General features: G+C 40.8%; 1 protein-coding gene across 5 annotated transcripts in view; it reads right to left on the reverse strand.

The window, feature by feature from the left end:
- Positions 1 to 661: 661 nt before the first annotated feature.
- The window catches only part of LOC127007342 (homeodomain-interacting protein kinase 3-like), a 39,239-nt gene continuing 19,576 nt past the window's right edge, over positions 662 to 20,324 (reverse strand). For 3 of the 5 annotated variants that reach the window (XM_050878174.1, XM_050878173.1, XM_050878175.1), the window contains 10 exons: positions 20,111 to 20,266; positions 19,685 to 19,906; positions 18,949 to 19,508; positions 17,896 to 18,068; positions 17,362 to 17,535; positions 16,077 to 16,191; positions 14,702 to 14,854; positions 12,333 to 12,532; positions 6,931 to 7,372; positions 662 to 6,674 (listed from right to left, as the gene is read on the reverse strand). In XM_050878174.1, the coding sequence (XP_050734131.1) occupies positions 6,479 to 6,674; positions 6,931 to 7,372; positions 12,333 to 12,532; positions 14,702 to 14,854; positions 16,077 to 16,191; positions 17,362 to 17,535; positions 17,896 to 18,068; positions 18,949 to 19,508; positions 19,685 to 19,906; positions 20,111 to 20,266 (2,391 nt within the window). In that variant the 3' untranslated portion in view covers positions 662 to 6,478. The remainder of the gene's footprint in view (positions 6,675 to 6,930; positions 7,373 to 12,332; positions 12,533 to 14,701; positions 14,855 to 16,076; positions 16,192 to 17,361; positions 17,536 to 17,895; positions 18,069 to 18,948; positions 19,509 to 19,684; positions 19,907 to 20,110; positions 20,267 to 20,324) is intronic. The other 2 variants (XM_050878177.1, XM_050878176.1) reach the window with 2 other exon arrangements.

Here is a 20,324-nt window from a genome sequence, read left to right on the forward strand (position 1 = left end):
ATCTAGTGTGCTTTGGAGATACTAAAACATCCTCTGAGTTCTTGTCATGTGCACCTCTGGCTCATAACTATCTGACACTTCCCAGTGCCAAGTGTGATTAGTGACTGGTTCCAGCATTCATATCAGTGGTATGTGTTGACCATGCTAAGAACAAACAAATGTCAGGTTATGATATTGGTAAGGCAAACTTTTGAGCCTTAAGTGAATATTAAATCAGCTTGCACAAACTTTATATTTGGCAATTGAGGTTATTATAAAGGTAAGGCAAACTTATGTGGGCCTTAGGTGAATACTGAATCAGCTTGCACAAACTTCATATTTGGCAACTGAAAACTTCACATCAGGCAGTGTTAGTGAATTCTAGCCCAACTTTCTAGGGAGGCAAACATTTACAGAAACAATTATACCTGAATAACTATAGTCCACAAGCAATGGTCACTATAATCCCACCTGTTGACCGTTAAGCACACAAGTGTTAGTATAGCATTACAGGTTTAAATTTTTTCACAATGACTCTTAAGGAGGCACTCCATGCTATACAATTGGGTAAGGTTCCTAAAAAAAATCATCGTATACTGATAGCATCATAACATGGGTTTCATGGAAATACATTCCTAGCCAACTGAAAATAATGAAAAATGAATTCATAAAAGAGCCCCTAAACAAACTCGAGTGTTTATTTGCAGTGATTATTTAAAAAAAAATGTAGTGTGCCATGTTTTTCACTCCTTGTCCTTATCCATGAAGCTTAAGATTGTCCAGCTTCACATTTTAATGTAAGGCTTTTCCTTTTGCCCTGGGCACTGTTACTCACATCCACTATGCTTAGATGCCATTATAACTGTAACAGAATAATGTCTAAGATGAAACAAACACTTTACAGCTGGTGAAACACAGAGAAAGCATATGGACACACTCAACTGCTGGAAAACTAAACATAACATGGGTAAGAAACATCTCCCCTTGTTTGCCATTGTGATCACATGATCACATAACCACTGCGCAGCAGTTATCACATAATTCCACCACCAATCACACAGATTGTATAGTCAATCATAGGTATTATACATACTTTGGTAGAGAAAATTCAAGATCTTATAGCGATGGATGCCAGTAATCTTATAAGTTGAAAACAGATTTTTAAAGCTGTCAATTAAATTTACAAGGTGACAAATACTTTAATTTCCCTTTGGCTCTATTATCTGTATTAGTTAATCTGACTGCAACGACATAACTTTCTAAACTTGGGGGCTCTTAAAAATTGATATGTACTACCATCTTGTGTAAAATTCTTTGTACCCCAGGAATTTAAAATAAGGGCAGAATCTGAAAGATTTATGAAAAAACAAATGGAAAGTTAATCTTTGGTTTTTTATTCCTCAACAGTTTGTGAGGGAACATGTACCTCTTGAATAATAAAAGCTATTTTCTTCCTTTATAAACAGATGGCAATCTCTATGGTTTCCCACAGCAGACATCTTCTACCCCTTACTGTGTCCATCCAAATGAATGGGAGAGTAAGGGGAAGTTGCAACAACCACTACAGGACTCCAACATACATAAAATTATAATCTGTAGCCACATAACACCTACAGAACTGCTGTTGCATTTTATGTTGTGAGTGATGTGATCAAGAGCAGGGCCTGTTTTCGAGTCTTGCTTGTACAAGGCTTTGAGATAGAAATTCATACTGATACAAAGTCTTTACACTTTAGAGATCAACCAACAAAAAGATAGATGCTCATATTGTTTGCACCTAAGTACGTAAGGGTTCTAAGAATACTACCACAGTTTTCCATAATGTCATCACAGTCTGTACTTAAAATCAACTTTATAAACTGTGGTTAACTGGCGAGCTTGAAAGAAAACAGGCCCCTTCCCTATGGATTATGTATGAATGGGAGGTGAAAAAATGAAGGGTACACTCCATTCCTTCAAGATGAAAAATCTGACCCTTACACTGCAATATTATATCACATTACAGATAATAAGGGGTAGACACATACCTAGCTACCCTAAAATCAATAGAATATTTTATGCAACCTAAAGCAAACATATTAATTGAGCTACGAAGTGCAATGAATTTGTGGTAGAATAATGCTAAACCAACACACCCAAAAACTCAAAGACAGAATTCATGGACACATGCCATGTCAACAAGCACAGCTACCTTGCTATTGTGTTATATATGGCTGTGGTTATGAATCTAGTACCCAAACAAAATTTACTTACTATAAACTTTAAAAAGTGTATATGCTTCTAACCATAAACTTCATACCTTGTGAAATACCATAATTCTACCAGGAAAAGAAAACCTAATGATCAACATTTTAACTTAAATATGAAGTATGCACTCAATAACCAGCAGAGCAAAGTCTTCATCAAGTAAAACAGGGTTAAAATTAACGTCAATCAAAGAATCCTTCAAAAACTATTCCATTATACTGTAAACGTTTTGACACCCTAGCAAACTAAGGAACTAATACCTGCATTCAGTGAGCAACAGAGTATGTCCTAGGAACAAGCTGTCCCTTTATATTTTAAATCTATCTAGCTCACTGAAATTTTGAATACCCTTATATGTGTAAATACAAAAGATAAGCTGAGGTACACCACTGGATAACTTGAGTAAAGGGACAGCATACTATGACTCCTCCTAAGGTGCCCACTGAAAAGTAATGTAACCACTCTATGGTCATAGACCTTAACTATACCAAAAATAAAACACAAACCAGTGTTTCACTTGAACTACAGTTGCATGATGGACAATAGGCATTTAAATCACATAGCGGAGAGCACGTGGAAAAATTTAATCTGGCTGCTATCGGTGCTGGCAGCAAGAGTGGTTGTCCAGTTCTTGGCCACCACAAACGTGCTGGAAAATACAACTTTGATTTTTCATTAGCACTACCTCCAAGTTTACCTCAGACTTATAGTAGTAGTAGTGAGACTTATAGAATCAGTAGAAGAAAGTTAAATGTGTTGTAGTTGCCAAGCACAAAGGTAGCCAAAAGACAGCCTTAACGCCTTAAAACATTTAGCAAAGTCATTGAAAAAGAGAAATTCTTAAGTTGTAAAAAGTTAATGGCCTCTAACTACCACAATCCAGGAATTCTAATATGAAGACTGGGAAGAAATTTAAGTGTTCTTTTAAGCATGACAATGAAACATGATTCTTTTCTACCAAATACTAACAAAGAATGTTCAGAAACATTTAGCGTATAGGATACTTGTGTCCCCTATAATCATGAAACACACATGACAATTATCTTACAAAGTCTTTACATACCCTAACTGACCCAAAATATTACATTCATAATTATATTTACAGTCTCAAGAAAAATATAGATACGTACACTTACAATCTTTGTGTACTACATCCTGGTACTACATCCGTGTACTAGTACGTCTGTGTACCACAATGAACTCTTTTATAAGTGTTTTGTGAGGGTAAAACTAACATTGGGCAACAATGTCACATTACTTCATATATCGTGACCAACAGACACCCTCAGTCAGTGGGAATAACAGCAGCAGTTACTCAAGTTCACCAGCTGCATGACCTGTTGACTAATTTGGCAGTTCTTCCTGAAACCATACAGTAATATGCTATACTGTACACAAAACTTGTTAATTTCTCTTTTCTATGATATATCAACATGAAACTGCCTTATGAAGTATTCAAACTAGAAGAGGAGGATGCCCAAAGACCAAGGTTGTCTGTTTGTCACAAATACTAAAATACTAGAGCTTAGGCACTCTAAATACAAACATCACATGTTTAGGGCTGTTATGGAGGTGCCATTAAGGAGCACCAGAACTACTAATAACCTCTACTGGACCAAATTGACGAGATGTGTACAATTTCCCAATGATCAGCCAGTCAGTTTTCTAACAAGCGACAGTTATGATAGTTGTGGTGAGAGGGACTGGCATCATTTTCAGTAAGACAAAACCCACGTAATCTTAAATAAAGGCATTAATCCCATTTAAATTACCTACACAAAATTCATTTCAAATGAATCCAAGATAACGTACGTATCTTTCTGTACAACAGGTTCCCCAGTCTTAACCTATTATATCAAATACACTGGACAAGGCAATGAGCATTTTGACAAAATGTAAATCCACCCCCCGGAATCTAAGAAGGCTGTAATGTCATCAAATGCTTTAAAGGTTACATATTTATATATATAAATCTATATGTGTTATGGATGTCATTCAAGAAAAGAATAAGTTTTTAACCCATAATATAAAATAAGGTATCAATACTTTTCTCTAATCTACAATTGTTCCTTGCAAAACACTCTGAAACAACTAACAAACTGGTGATAAAACTGCAGATACTTAGGACCTACAAAGTAAATTATGAGAGTTCTGGACAACTTACTTCACATTCTATTATCTGGATGAAGTGTTCATATACTAGAAAATGTGAGGCACTGGAAGTGTGTGCCAGACCCTCAGAGCCACACTGACTAAACTTTGGCCTGTGAAAACCTTAAGTTGACCATGGGAACTGTCACCCTTAACGTAGGGTGTTGCCCTGTCTCTCCTGCTGCAGAGTCCCCTGGGGGCATGGTCACCCCGAGCAGAAGATAGGATTGCTATTGTGAGTGCTGAAGGCCTGGGGCTTATCAGGAACAGCCATCCCCCCACATGCTGGTAAACTACCACCATCTACTCCAGTGCACTTAATGCACATAAAAATATGAAGTTTCCTAAAAATGAATACTACAAGAAGCAAAAAATTAGCCTTCTAAATTAAAGTTTCTTATAATAGATGTTAACCTTAAAAATAAAAAATAAAATATGTATACATATATATACCCTACATACCTAAAAACCAATACAAATAATAGTAAGTAATATTTAAGCCCTTATTGGTATGAACATTAATACCCCAAGATTTTAAGCAATGGAGTGATCTTGACAAAGAGGTGGGTTGTGGTGGGGTTGGCAGTCAGCCCATGAGTGCTATTTGCTCTTCATGGTCACTAAAGACCTTGGTCAAGAAACCAGCACAAAAACCATGCAGAGGATTCTTCATCAAGTATAAAGAGAAGGTATATCACACTCCAGACATAAATAACACCTTTACACGTAGGGAAGAAGTTCAAGAAAGCGTATATGTTAAGAGATCAAACAAACCTGTGGACAAACACCAAACGTGGTGCAGCCGGTGAGCATCGCACCGTGGTGGGCGCTCTCCTCTTGCTCACACCTTCCCCAGGGTGCTTACAGGAAGATGAGCTGAGCCAGGAAGAAGCCCATGGTGCAAAGTCCCTCGGCCTCGTTGGCTATAAACACAATACTACTCGTGCTACACATTAAGTCTACTACAGACCGTTGTCAAGCCCTTTTCCCTTAAAAATAATTTAAACTTTAGTTAAGAATGGTAAAACATAAAATAAATATACATCTGTAAAAATTCACAATTGACAAGCCTGCCTGATTGAAGAGTTTCCTGGTCTCGTTAGCCTACTAGATAGAGGCTGAATTTCAACTTGTACTCATTCCATCACTTTTTTTCAACAAAAAAAAACTCACCCTTGATAAAGCTTATCAAGTCCAACACAAAACAAACAATAACTTCTTTGGCTAATGTAAAAGTTTAAAACTGTATGTGTTAAACAAACTCTTCCAAGGCAAAAGAAGTAATCCAAAGAAGCCAGTGCTCACTCATTATCCATCCTTCATCACTGATGCTGCAGTCACCTCATGAATCAGGCTCACATAAAAATAATAATTACATTTAGGAATCATAATTAAAAAAATAATAACTAACTATAGTCTTCACTCGTCAACAATATGCTGACGGTTCTCCCGCCCTCGGGACGGCTGACGCACGGTTATAATGCTCTCTGAGGGTGTCATCACCAGGAAACAAGCGCACACTTGTACATGCACTAGTTCTACACACAAATCTGGGGCCTATACTGATGCTGTGATTGTGTCAAGTTAACACTCAACCCAAAACTGTGGGCCCCCCAATCAATAATCACAGGGGACTAATTATATCATGGAGTGCCACACCTATATGATATATTTGACACTTCATATTCTTACTTGAACTTTGTAAACACTAATCTGTTGCCGAGAACCCCAAACACTTGGCACCAAAATAATCAGTCCTGTTTCTTGTACATCATTATCAGTTATCCCGCTGCTTTTCTAGATTCAAGTCTTAGTAGCCCAGCAGAGCCTTGTTCCAGGTGCTGGTGCTGCTGATCCACACAGTAAAGTACTACTGTAGAAGGGCAGATGGGGGAAGATGCAAAAGCCACATCCATACACCAGCCCCTCCATCATGACAACCCTGCCTTTCTCAGTCTTGAAACTATAAAGGCCTAAAAAAAAGGTGTGGGGGGTGGGTAGGGGGTAAAGTACAGTATTCTTTTAAATTCATAATTTCTCTTTTTCTGGATATTTAAAGGCCTAATATAATCTTGCAGAACTGTCCCATTAAACTGGGCAACTATTCTGAGAACCAAATGCTTTGGTATTGGCTCTTGGCAGGAGAAAGTGCAGTGTAAGCATTATATGGAGGGGCTACTTGAGGGTGTGTAGGAAACACAGCAGTGGGCTGCATGTGGGCTGGGAGAGGATGGGCCGGTGGGGCGGCCAGTACTGCACGACCACTGCTATGGTGAGCTGGTGGTGGCAGTGCCCCTCTGAAACAAGAGAAGACATATGAAGCAACTGATTAGAAAGAAATCCACCATAGTGGTGTAATCTTGGGAAATGCTTAATTCAAAACAACTTGCTTTCAGTGAGGGGAGGCACTGTGTAACAATATAATAAAATGTTATAAAAATGTAGTAGTGTTGTTGATGGCAGCATGAATAAACAGAGAGAGAAAGAGAGAGAGAGAGAGAGAGAGAGAGAGAGAGGAGAGAGAGAAACACTAAAGATAAATTATTAACTTACCCTGGTGTGAAAGGATTAACTGTGTGTGTGGCTGGCAAAGAGGAGGGCAGGTAAGTGGGCTGGGTGGTGGCCACATACACCTGTGTAGCAGCTGCTGCTGCAGCGGCTGCCTGGGGAGGAGCAGCACGTCGATATTCCCTGTACACATCAGCCTGGGCAGGTACAATCCCTGCTAAGGAGCCACTGACAGCCAGGTGTGAAACTGGTGAAAGTCCATGGGCCTGTGATGATGGCGAGTGGTGGCTGCCTGGGACATGTGTCCGTCCAAGGGTGTGAGCATAGCTAAGGCTGCTGCTGCTGCTACTTCCACTGCTCCCCTGGCCAGCCACCACTACGCTGCTGCCCCGACCACTGCTACTGCCCCATCCCTTGACGCTCCCCACCACCACGCGCTGGTCACGGTTACTGTGGGCTACTGGCGGTTGGGAGTAGTCCTTGTGTCCTGAAGACATTAATCAACATTGTATGTAAAAGGATATACTAATGCTTTAATATATGACATGCACCAACATGAAAAACATGAGTTTGATTACCAAAAGGTTGACAATGCAGTTCAAGAAAAAGCTGTCTCATATTGACATATTGCGGGGAAAAAAAAAAAAAAAAAAAAAAAAAAACTCTAAGGCCCCTTTAACACTTAGCAGCGGTGTTGCTGGTAAATAACGGAGATGAAAGGAGGCTTTCACATGCAGCCACTACCACAAAAAGTAGTTCTGCAGACAGAATTGAGTGGTTACCTTTGCCGTCGGTGGTGACCACAAAAAGTAGCACTGACCATCACGATACATGTCATTCAATGGGAGCTTTCACACATAGCTGCAGCAGCACCACTTTTTAGCAGCGCGTGCATTGTGTGACTGTAGCGCTGCTAATGCCCTACTCAATTTTAGCATTACTACTGAGAAGCGCTGCTAAGTGGCCCCATTTGAAAGGGGCATTTCTAGAAAGATAAGCAGCACTGCTATAAATTGATTCAAGTGTGAGTAGTGCTGCTGAGAAGTACTGCTAAGTGGCTCCATGGGAAAGGGGCCTAATTTTTGCAGCGCTGTTGAGAAGCACTGCTTAGTTGCCCCTTATGAGATGGGCCTTAGTCAATCTCTTGATGACATACAGTGATACATGAGAGACATGAATTCTCAACCCTTGACATCAATAAAATTAACTGAGTTTTGTAAATATTGCAATGGCAAAGTTTAGTTATAATCAGTCAATCAATAGATGTGTTGAGGACGGTGCACCTAGAGTCCCTTGATAAGAGAGAGTCCTGACAACCTAAGATTTGGACAACATTATTGGCCCTGTTTTCGTCGCGCCTTTCAAACGTTCGCACACGCTCTCTTTTGTATTTCTGTTTTACAGCCATACGAGTCATCCAATGAAACTGAGCACACTTGTGTCAGACCTGCACACCTTCCTCTAACAGCCAGCAGGAAGCCAGCAGCCAACGAGCTCTGGGAAAGTAAATAAGAGATATTTTGTGTCTACACCAACAGGCATCGCCAACCCACCATTACGCCCTTATACTTTACCATAATTTGGCCACCAGCCGTTGTAATGTGCCGTAAGAAGGTGACAGGAGATTATTATTAGTCTTACGATCAGTCACTGTCTCAGTATAGGCACTCAGTAACCCACGTAGCCTGTGATATATGTGTGTCACGGCGAGCTGCTGACCTTCAGAGGCGGCAGTGCTCAGAGGGTACTGAGAGACTTCACACAAGTCTGGGTGCTTCTTTTTGAGTGTTGCTGCTGTGATGGATGGATTTAACAATACTTATCACTGTAAAACATTATCGGCAGCAGTTGGGGAAGTCTTTCTATTATTTACATACTCCTTCATCGCCTGACCCTTGCCTGCAGGGAGGGACGCTGCCTCCTGAACGTCATGAGCCTTGATTATTGATATACTTGTCATGGGCCATAAGCTCCATCAATGCAAAGGCACTTTGCTTCCTTTCCATTACCTGCTTGCAGTAAACTTTAGCACATGGAGAGAAAATTAGTGTAAACTAATTATCTGGGGGTGGAGGGGGCCCTGATTCCATTACTCGCCGTGCTGCTCTCTTTATTGTGTTAATAACTTAACACACACACACACACACACACACACACACACACACACACACACACACACACACACTATTGCTGCAATAAATGTTCTGTGTGATTCCAATTAAGGTATTGTGAAGATAGCCTAAGTCATCAATGATTATAATTCAATAACATTTAATTTGATTTAAATACTTATTGTTGATTAAAAATAATAATACAGTAAAATACTAAGGCCATGTAAACGTGTTTCATTTTGCTTGAGGGTCAAAATACTGTAGGAAAATGCACATGTCTTCAACATATTATAATGACATTGGTACCCATGAAAATGAAGACTGTGCAACCTTATATATTAGGCTATTACATAAAGATGCACTCATAACCACACCTAGAGGAGTGTCTAGCTGAAGAGCTGGCCTTCACATGAGCAAATAGTAACCTAACTAACCTATCACCGCTGAAATAGTAATATTTTCCCGCATTTTTAAATCTCATAAACGAGTAATTATAATGGAAACGGTTACCAGAGTGATGATTAGCAAATACAACCTAAACAAATAATGTGTTATCTTTTAGAGTGAGTTGGGTGTGATTCTAGAGTTTTACCAAAACAGGTATGGCTCACCAAAAGCTAGCGTCTGTTCATTAAACTCTTGAAACACGTCCAGTCTATTAGACTTTGGCCTTGATGAGACTGTGAAATATCCATTGTGAGTCTGTAATAACAGCTAGAGCCCTGTGGGAGAGATCACATCCAATAATTTTGGCCATAAGGGCCACAGCTTCCCTCATCAGCTTCGATGGCTGGACCTGTGGTGAACGATTGTTTCAGTCCTTGTAGCTGTGCCTCTCTCACAATGATTTCCATACACAGTACAAAGGGAGGGTGGTTATGACAGCAAGACACACACAATGGCAGTGTGTGTGTTTTGCTGTCATAACCGATGGTTTCCTCCCAAGACGACTGACTGTTAGCACACCTCTGTCTGTCTTCTCAGCGGCCTTGCAGTTAAATTATACACTTTGTATCCCCTCTGTGGCATGTTGCTACAGCTGAAGGCTAGGCAGCAAGGCATTGTTATATTAAAAAGCAGCCAAATCCGCTTCCAAAATAGGTAAGATTATGTTTTTAATACCTCGGTTCAAAGTCGGCGCGGTGCTTGAAGGGCCAAAAATGGCGCCCAGCAGCCTTATACACAGGGCCGCCTATGTCGGGACTCTCTCTATCAAGGGACTCTAGGTGCACCCCTTCACCACCTCAAGATGCCAACCCTGGGGGTCCCACGAGCAAGGCTCCATGCAAACCCCCTTCCCATCCCAAGTACCTTATGACAGGATCCATCAACTTGCTTGATCCACAAGCATTGTGGGTATCCCATGGCCTCCCCCACTCAGGATTATCTCTTACAGAAGCATCCCGGTGAGCAGGATCAACTATAATGATCTACCTAAAACACTTACCCAGAATGTTGTTAGCTATCGTAATCCTAAACCATTAACTTCAAACCTCAGTTTGAGTAACTTCATCCAGCAGCAGGTATTGTGATGGTACACGAGAAGAATAAAAAAAGAGACAAACCCTAAAATACACCTGCTACATCTCATTCACATGGATTGCCAAGTTCACCTATCATCTCAGCACTGAAACAGTATTGACACTTCTAGGTTGAAAAGGAGGAAGATGGATTTCAACAAATAATCTCACTCATTAGCTATTTGCAGATTGAACATAAATAAGGGTTGCTCATCATTTGCTCATCATCAACACTCAAAAGTAGTGCAGTTCTGAATGTGGAGATACAACTCACAGAACACCGTCAGATGTAAGAGGTATAACTATAGCTGGTTTGCCTAACTCTGCTGTGCATTATTTTGCCCCGGCAACTTGCTGTCCCATGGCGTGTCTGATTTCATGGATAATATATGATAGCCTATGCACGGGAAAGTCACCGGAATCAATAATATGCAGGCAACAATAACAAATATTGTCAATTATAGTTGATTTTGAGTTAAAAATTATTAGTACTATCACAAACAGCAGTTTTGTTAATTTACAAGACTGCTGATTATAATAGGCATACCTAACATCACCAAATGTGGGATACAAACTTGGCAGAGGGAGTTTTTTGGGGGCCATTGAAGGTAATGGACTAAAGAGTAGCCTATCCGGATATTTTGTTTTTATTTTTTAATGATCCACGAGACATCCTAGAGTTAAATCAGAGTATGTGCATATCTTTGTATTCATTCATACACACACTGGTAATATTTCTGTGGGGTTTGATTCACTTATTAAGAGTGAAATTCTATTTGATAAGCAGTCACAAATTTGTGTCACTAGTAAAAATGAGAGATGTAATTTAAGTTTTGCCTGGTGCCACCATGAAATATACACAAATAGATAAATATGAAAGCTCATTAAGTCACAATACGTGACATCACCTGCTTTGCGCAGTAAAAATATGCTATTTCAGGCATCTGATACCCTCAAAATGGCGGGCCTGCTGCCTGGGGCCTGCGGGCTACAGCCTAAACGTTGCCAGATTGTCGTACTCAGCCGATTATGTTTCCCGACTTCCTACGCCAAACTGTCTTCTGGGCTCCAATAACAAAACTAATTTATTGAACTGACTCCTTTGCTGGGGAAAAAAAAAAAAAAAACAAAAAAACCACTCATTGTTGCCGGCATATTATCGAGACTCATGACTATTTCCCATGCTTAGGTTGGTCATATGTTATCCACACAATCAGACACATCATGGGACAGCAGGTTGCCAGAGCATGATAATGCACACCTCAGAATGGGCAAACCGACTACAGATAACTACAACTACAGCCACTCCACTACTGTGTCATAGCTCAAAATGCTGTGTCCAACATTAATCTCAACAAGGGGAAGAGTGGGGGCAAATCCTTTGATAATGCCATTCCCCTTAACAGATGGAGAAGGAATGTAGGGGAAATCCTTCTCCTCCTTTTCAACCATTACTAGTCCACTACAAGACAAAGGTCTTTCCCGACACTCTCCACCCCTCTGTTTGATGCTAGTGTGTTAGAGAGAGGCCTTTGATATTTGATAAAGCCCCTCCCTTGTATAATGGTTAGCACACCCCGCTATGAATCTATGGGCCTGGGTTTTATCCTAGCTCACGTCACTCAGTGCTCAGCTCTCCAAGCTGTTCGTCCCCCCTTCCAGGCTGGTCAATAAATAGGTAGCTGGGGAAGGTAAACATAGTAACCCATTTATAGACAGGGTTAGAGAAAGGCTTGTTTGTTCCTGACTTGAACCTTCATAGGTATGGAAGAGCCTCTGTTAAGATTTTTCTGATGAATAAGCTGTATATGCTTACCAGGCGGGTGGACTCCTGATGGCACAGTATAGTCTTTGTGGGCCTGAGGTGGCTGGGTGTAGGAGTGGGAGTGAGAGTGAGAGTGGGTGCGAGCAGGGTCACGGGTGTGGGCTGCAGGTGGTGGGAGGTTGTCATGGTGGGCAGGAGGCGGCTGCAGTAGGGACTCTCGAACATGGGCAGCTGGGGGTGCCAGGTGCTCTCTGTGGAGGTGGGGGTGGTGGCAAAGTATTAGTGCATCACAAGCTTGGTAAATATATACTACATATATATTCAGAAGATGTACAATTATGATTTTCTATAAAACAATTACTGCTTCTAAGTTAGAAACCCCTGTGTGTGCCTAACACTTTAACCCGTAAACTGCGCCAGACATCTCAAGATGCTATGAGTTAGACTGCGCCAGACATCTGAAGATGACTCATGTTCCAAGGTGAATATTTATATTTCCCGCAATGCCAAAGTATATTCCAATGAACCTCTTGTGGCAACATCATCCCTCTTTCACACCATGTAGTCACCATCATCATATTAGTTGCTCTTTAGCTGCCATGGAGAGTAGAATTATGTCATCTACTGATGCCAACCAGTCTCATATAGCTCCTGCGGTCGTGACCGAGGGGGAGGCATGGGAGGGGGTAAAAAGAAAGTATTGGTAAAGAGAAAGATTGTAGTAGACAAATTTGAAAGAGACAGTGATTCAGATTGCATTCAACCATCAGATTCAGCTGGTCTGAGGAAGCATGGCAAGCGTGAGCATGCTTCTGGCGCTCAAGGTCATAGACACGCTGCCTCTCCAACAGTGCGGGAAGTTACTAGCTAGCCTAGTCACTCACTGACACCATCATCACTGTCCAATGATTCAGAGTGGCAGAAAGATGAGGAAAACGACAGTGGGGGTATAAGAGCAGACTCAGCTAATGAAATGAGTGAGGGAGGGGTGTCAGCTGGGATGGGAGAGGAGGGGGAGGCAGAGGGAGAACAGTAGCCTCAGAGACGCGAGACAACGCATACTCCGTTCGTCTGGTCTGATGGATCAGATTTTGTGCCAGACATTCATAACTTTGACAAGAATATTGCTGGTGTAACTAATGACTGGCCTCTTGATAATGATGCGCAAGAGGTTGATTATTGAAATTGACAAAGTGATGCTTCCTGTGATATATTTTGTTTGTTGTAACTGAAATGAATAATTAATGGCAAGAGAATGTTCAGACGTGACTGTGCTATGTGTCATCTTCCCTCTGCCACCGTCCTATCTACCCCGTCACTACCAGTGCTCCCAAGGTCGCCTCATATCTGCAACCTTTATCCAGCCATCATTGCCACATTAAGTGAATTATTATTATTGTTTTTGCACTATTTGGTGCTCGACATGTCTCTCTTGGGTGTTGTAATACTAAAAATTGTTTTCCACTAGGTTAGTGTTTTGCCATTTATTGCGCACCCAGGAGCTATTCCCAAATCTTAATTGCGCAGTTTATGGGTTAAGGTGATTGTCTCTAGGATGAAGGCAAATATTCCTCATACTTTCTCTACCCATGCTAACCAGGCCTGGTTAAATCTTGTTTATTCTTGTGCTGTCACAGATAAGATGCAACTTGCAAAAGATACATGAGCCTTCAAACTCTTGACAATCATACCCATTATATTTCAGCCCGAATCAAGCCAAATCCATTAATCAACTAACTAAAAACTAACTAACTGGCATCCAGCAAAAAACTATCTCAAACAATTTTACTTCATCTTTCCCATTTCTCCTTAATCCCCATGGCACTACACCTACCACATCTCAAAAGCTGATCTCTTTCCTCAAAGTTTCTTAAGATTACTACACTCTGGACAATACAGGGCATATTCTTCCCACTCATCCCTTTCTGATTTTATTTCTGATCTTCAGTATGGGTTTTGAAATTGGGGGTGGTTTGGTAACATTCTATCTATCTATATCTCCAACGCCCTGCTCCCTCGCGGCAACTTCCCTTCAGAGGGTGGCCGTGGCAGAAGTGTCTCGTTCTCTCTCTGTTCTGGCACTCCCTCTCAGCACACTCAATCCTGCTACTTCCAACTCTCTTGCTCTAATACGTACTCAATCACCCTATTGATCCACTTAACAGGTGGTCTTCCCATGACAACCTCTCCCTCAATCCTTCCCTCATACACTCTCTTCACGAATTCATTCTACACTCTTTTCAAGAATTCATTCTCATCATGTCTCCAAACCATCTCAACGCACCACACTTCACCCACTCCCCTCCTTTCGCTGTCACATCCATACCAAACTGCTCACACATTCTTTCATTGCTTTCTCCATCCCAACCTAAAACACCACATGCATCTCTTATATAACTCATATAACTGCCTGTACAAACCTAGTGGAGTAACTGGTGTCTCTGGTCTGCTGAGTTGAGTAGTCACGGGCCTCAGGCTTGGCCACATGCAGCACACACTCACTCTGAGCCTTGGCCAGGAGCCGCTTCTTCTGACTCTGAGACGCACCAACGGAGGAATAGTTGTGGGACAAACTGTGAGGAAGAAAATTAAATGTAATTCAAATTTGATGCAGCAGTGTAGGTATAGGTATACTGATACAAAAGAGGCTCCTTTGGAAACTGAAAACATATATGGGAGATGAGAAGTTGCTTAGCTACTTGACAGAAATGTGAGATGAGGGTAGTCATGAGACAAAGCATCATCATGGAAGACTGTAACAAGTGAGTGCTGCAAAGTTTGGTATTAGACCCAATTATGTTTCAGGTGTACTTCATTAAAATGACAGGCCGGTTAGTTGTGACTAGCCAATACAGTCACTGAGTGTTGTAAAATGTGTAAAATATGATGTAAATATCTGGGGAAATTGCATAAATGGAGTAAAGAATGAACTTGAATGCTAAAAAAATTCATGTTGTAGAAATGGGAATGTGAGGAAGATAACAGATGGGATGTGATATTGGATGGGAGGCCCTTGGTAAAGAATAACATAGAAAGACCGAGAAATGTCAGTACAAAAATTAACATTTCCCAAGAATAGGATTCAAGATAACTGGGAAATGATTTAGGTTGCTGACAAAGTAGCCTTCAATTAAGCTGAAGAGGTGCAAAGAATTACTATAAGAGATATAAGATTAAGATAACAATATGCTGTCATGGTGTGGTAACTTCACCTGCAGAAAAAAAAAAAAAAAAAAAAAAAAAAGTTGAAAAGGACATTAAGTGGTATTAAAAATTATACCAAAATTTTAAAAAAACCCAGTGAGACTGCAAAATGGAGTTGCCTATATTGCAAGATAAAGTGAATTAATCATGGCAATTAAACTCACAAAGGGCCTGGAGAATGCAGACAGGGAATGTTTGGTGGTAAGGGAAAATGAAAGCAAAAAGAAACATGAACATAAAATGAGAACAAGATGCAGAAAGGATGTAAAGGAGTTTGACTTCAATGATCATTGATACATGGAATTATCCAGATGTAAAGATTATTAGCAGCAGAACAAGCAAAGTTGGACCAAAATAGATGTAGTGAAAGGACTGAATGAGCCCAGTTTAAATCATGTAACTGTCATATATATATATATATATATATATATATATATATATATATATATATATATATATATATATATATATATATATATATAGAGAGAGAGAGAGAGAGAGAGAGAGAGAGAGAGAGAGAGAGAGAGAGAGAGAGATAATGTTAAGAAAAGTATATTTACACTGTATACTGACACAAATAACTTATACTACCTAGAGTATTTGTCATCATGCGATGCTTGAGACTGCTGGTGTGAACTACTCGTGGAGATCTTGTTATGATTGTTGTTGACACACGTGGAACAGTGACGATCCTTGCAACATTTACCTGAAAAAATTTCAAAACACTGAATGCAATGATTAACATATTATTGTGTTCACTTATGATCAGTCTACTTGCTACAAAAGGCTACATTTCCTGATTCACCACAAGTTAATCCCTAAAGAACAAGAAAATACCCCTATCAGAAAAGGGAGGATTGCTTAACCCTTAGAATACGGGTGGCGATATATTTCTCTGGATGCTGTGCACAGGGAAAATTTAGACATTTAAAAGAGGTGGAAATGGTGCCTTTCTTCTGTGCAATAGTTGTATATTCATCTAGTATATATGGTGGAGTAATAAAACTTCTCTCCTAATAATAATAAAGTTATGACAGCCGAAAATATTGCGCATTTTCTCGTGGCCGTGACATGTCGCCTGGAAGCACCCCACTCTCTCTCTCTCTCTCTCTCTCTCTCTCTCTCTCGCTCTCTCTCTCTCTCTCTCTCTCTCTCCGCCTCCCTCCTCCCTCCCTCCTCCTCTCTCTCTCTCTCTCTCTCTCTCTCTCTCTCTCTCTCTCTCTCTCTCTCTCTCTCTCTCTCTCTCTCTCTCTCCTTCGCTCTCTCCGTCCCTCTCGCCTTCCCTCTCTCTCTCTCTCTCTCTCTCTCTCTCTCTCTCTCTCTCTACCTACATGCCCTTCCCTCCTCTGTCAATGTCACTACCATAGCAGTCATCAGAGTCACTGTCACTTTGATTCGCTCGTGGTCTACTTCCGCCCGGAGCAGAGGAACTGCCTGACATGCCACGAGACATGCCAGATGTATTCCGAACAAAAATGGAAAATGATCTGTGGCCTTCGGTAGGCTGCGCATTGAGACGAATGAGTGTGTGTATGGATGCCAGATGCCTCCACCATTCTTCTGAGTCAAGAACTGGCGGTATATTTGAAACGTAGGGAGTGTAGAGTGTGATGATTATATATATGATCCCCGTACGGGTGGGGCATGTGGCAGCGCACTTATATAAACGATCGCCGTAATGTAAGGGTTAATAATAGGAAACCCACCACACACACACACAAAGATTTGTTGCTACTGCCCCAATCACTGGCATTGGCTAGTTATATATCTGCAACATCTTTCATGGTCATAATGCAAAGTTCGATAATGCATAAGTGCAAAGTCTTCATGCCACTAACACTCTAACATTAATGCTTGAGATGAAGAAAACCCTTACCTCCAGCTTCATCATCACTATCACTGATAGTTATGACTGACACGGCAGGTGATGGAGTGTCACGGATAGTTATAGTCTGCTGACGACTGCTGCCAGTCACGCTGCTGCTGTAACTGCTGCTTGAGTGCTGCTGACTACTATGGGTTTGCTGACTGGGCTGAGTAGAATGTCCAACTACAAGAAAAGGAAAATCATTGAATATATAAATAAAAAAAGATGCAAATTATTATGTTTTGGTGGTTGCAAAGCATTAAAATTTTTGAATGACAAACCCATAAATAAACTCTGAGTCAGAGTCCAATGCCAATGCAATATCTGCTAGAGTTACATTTCAACATCCTTATTTGACATTGATCATATATTGCCATCTTCATTAAAATGTGTGAAACCTAAAACATTGTCAACTTACCTATAATTGGATAAATAATAATATTGTACATCAGTACAGAGCAGTTGTTTATGTTAGTCACTATTCACACTTGCAAAAAGGCGTATAAATCTAATGTGGTTTGTGCACAGAATATAAAGACCTACCTGCATGAGAGCTATGGCTACCACTGTTACTGCTGCTGCTGCTGTGACCTTGGTGATTGCTGTGGGACAGAGGGTGATGGCTGGAGGAGTGAGGTGCATGGTGACTCGAGTGGTGACTCTGGTGGTGGATATGACTCTGATGGTGCCCGTTGTGATGTGCTGAATGATGACTGCTGGAGGAAAATATCGTCGTGTTTGTCAAAAATTCTCAACCTCCTCATTGCCACAAACATCACTTACTCTGAACCAAACATAGATGACAGAAAAACACTATCCATACATCTGAAATCATCTTTCTTCAAGAAACTTGCAAGGTACTGATCCTAATAAATTTATATATTGCAATATTTTCAATTTGTTTTCCATCATTTTATACCTCTTTTACACACATTACATATTCAATAAAATATCACAATAAAATGGCTGCTCTAAGCATAAAAAAAAAACTAATTTATACAAAAGAATCCCTCAGAGCCACAAATAAGAAATTATCACATATCATTAACTAATCTTGTCACTAATGAAAATGGCTTATTATACTCTGCATCAGCACAGCGAGGAGGACAATAATATTTTTGTCGTTGACTGTCTGTTTGTCTATTCTTTACTAAAGTATCTCTAAAATGGAGTGGTATATAGTTATAAAAATTACCTAACTACATATGAGAACATTCTTAGCTGAATATCTCTGATTAACCTTCAGGAGAACTCTGATATCTCGACTCGACTCAAAATGGTTCAGAGGTCTAATTTGGGACCATAAATGATTTATTGTACAATCTAATTGATCTTATCTGTTCCAAAACGAGTTCTCATCTTAGAATGCACAAAGTTTGTAGGAAAATTTTGGATTTCACTTCTACAAAGCTACTTTTAATGGAGAAATCACTGATAAGAATGAATACAATCTAACTTTGAGGAAATGTCTCTTCATATAAATTGTGCTTCATATTTTACATCAAAATATAGCAGTGTCCTTTAATGGTGCAGTAAAATAATTGAATGTATGACAGATGAAGAAAGTTGGTAACACTTGCTTTACTGTGTACTTACTTGTGACTGGTGTGGTAGTTGCTGTGGCTTATTTGAGGTGCAGTGCCACTGTTAGCCCAGTGTGAGGGCGCCCCAGGTGGTGTGCCCTCCTTCACCCGCTTCTTGACTGGTGACAACTGTTGACTTAGATCCTTTTTGTCATGGGCTGGCGGCTGGGCTGGTCGGCCGCTGACATGGAGGGTGTGGGCAGCATGTGCGGTCGAGTGGCCCATCAGGGAGGCCTTGCTAGGGCGCTTACTTCCAGTCCACGTTCCTGAAGGGTACTCATACAGTTCTGGATGGAGATCGACTGGAAACATGGTAGGTGGGGCATCGCCCTGTACCACTGAGGAGTCCACCAGAAAGGTGCGCCGCCAAGCGTCTGTGGCATCAGGAAGCAAACTAGCTGGCTGCTGCAAGGATGTTGGTGGTTGAGGAAGTTGCTGCCAACCTCCTGGCACCAAGGCCATTTGCCCTCCCCGACCCCATCCACCACCCACTGCTGCCCCTGTAGTAAGCAGCATCCCACGCGCTGGCTGCTCCACCATCGACACAGGCACATATTGGCTTCCACCACCAACCTGCATAGAGTGAACCCTACATCAGAATCCAATAAAAAAAAACATATGATCACTGGAAATGGGAGCATCATCAAATATTCAACTATATCATTAGAACTTGATACCAGCCTTTTACATCTCCTTTTAGATCAATTTTAATATTATAGTACTTAAATGAGTAAGAGGAAAAATCCTACCTGCTGGGGAAGCAGTGATGGCTGCAGCTGTAACTGAGGTTGCTGAGTAACAACCGTCACGTGTTTTCCGGGGGAGGCTAGGCCTTGATAAGGAGGAGGACATAAAATAGAGGACACCAACTGTGGTTGAAAACTTGCTGCTGCTGCTGCTGCTGCTGCAGCTTCTCCTCGACTGCTTCCACTGTATCCACGGCCACTGCGACTGCTTTGATATAGCCCGTACTGCAAAGACAATATGAAGGAATATAAATGTTAACATGCACACAATTACACAACAGTATTTATTTTTTACTCGAAAAAAATTCCATCTGAAAATGTATGATAAACAGGCAGTTAAATCTATACAGATTTCCAGTCTTAAAACTGCATATGAATTATATTTTTTATCCATAATTAAGCTATATAGATGAACAAAAGTATCCTTACTTGGTTAGTGATCTGATTGTTGAAAGTAAGGGTGACAGAACCATTGGTGGTGTGAACATAGTTGGGCATAAGTGAGGGAGGGAGAGCCTGGGCCTGAGATACTGCAGCAGCAGTTGGATAAGGCGGAGCAGGCCTTCGACATACCTCCATCATCTGCTGAGTAAGTTGTGAATACTTATACTGCCCCACATCCCATCTTTCTAAACTGATTATA

This window comes from Eriocheir sinensis, chromosome 35, assembly GCF_024679095.1.
Source record: "Eriocheir sinensis breed Jianghai 21 chromosome 35, ASM2467909v1, whole genome shotgun sequence".
Taxonomy (NCBI): domain Eukaryota; kingdom Metazoa; phylum Arthropoda; class Malacostraca; order Decapoda; family Varunidae; genus Eriocheir; species Eriocheir sinensis.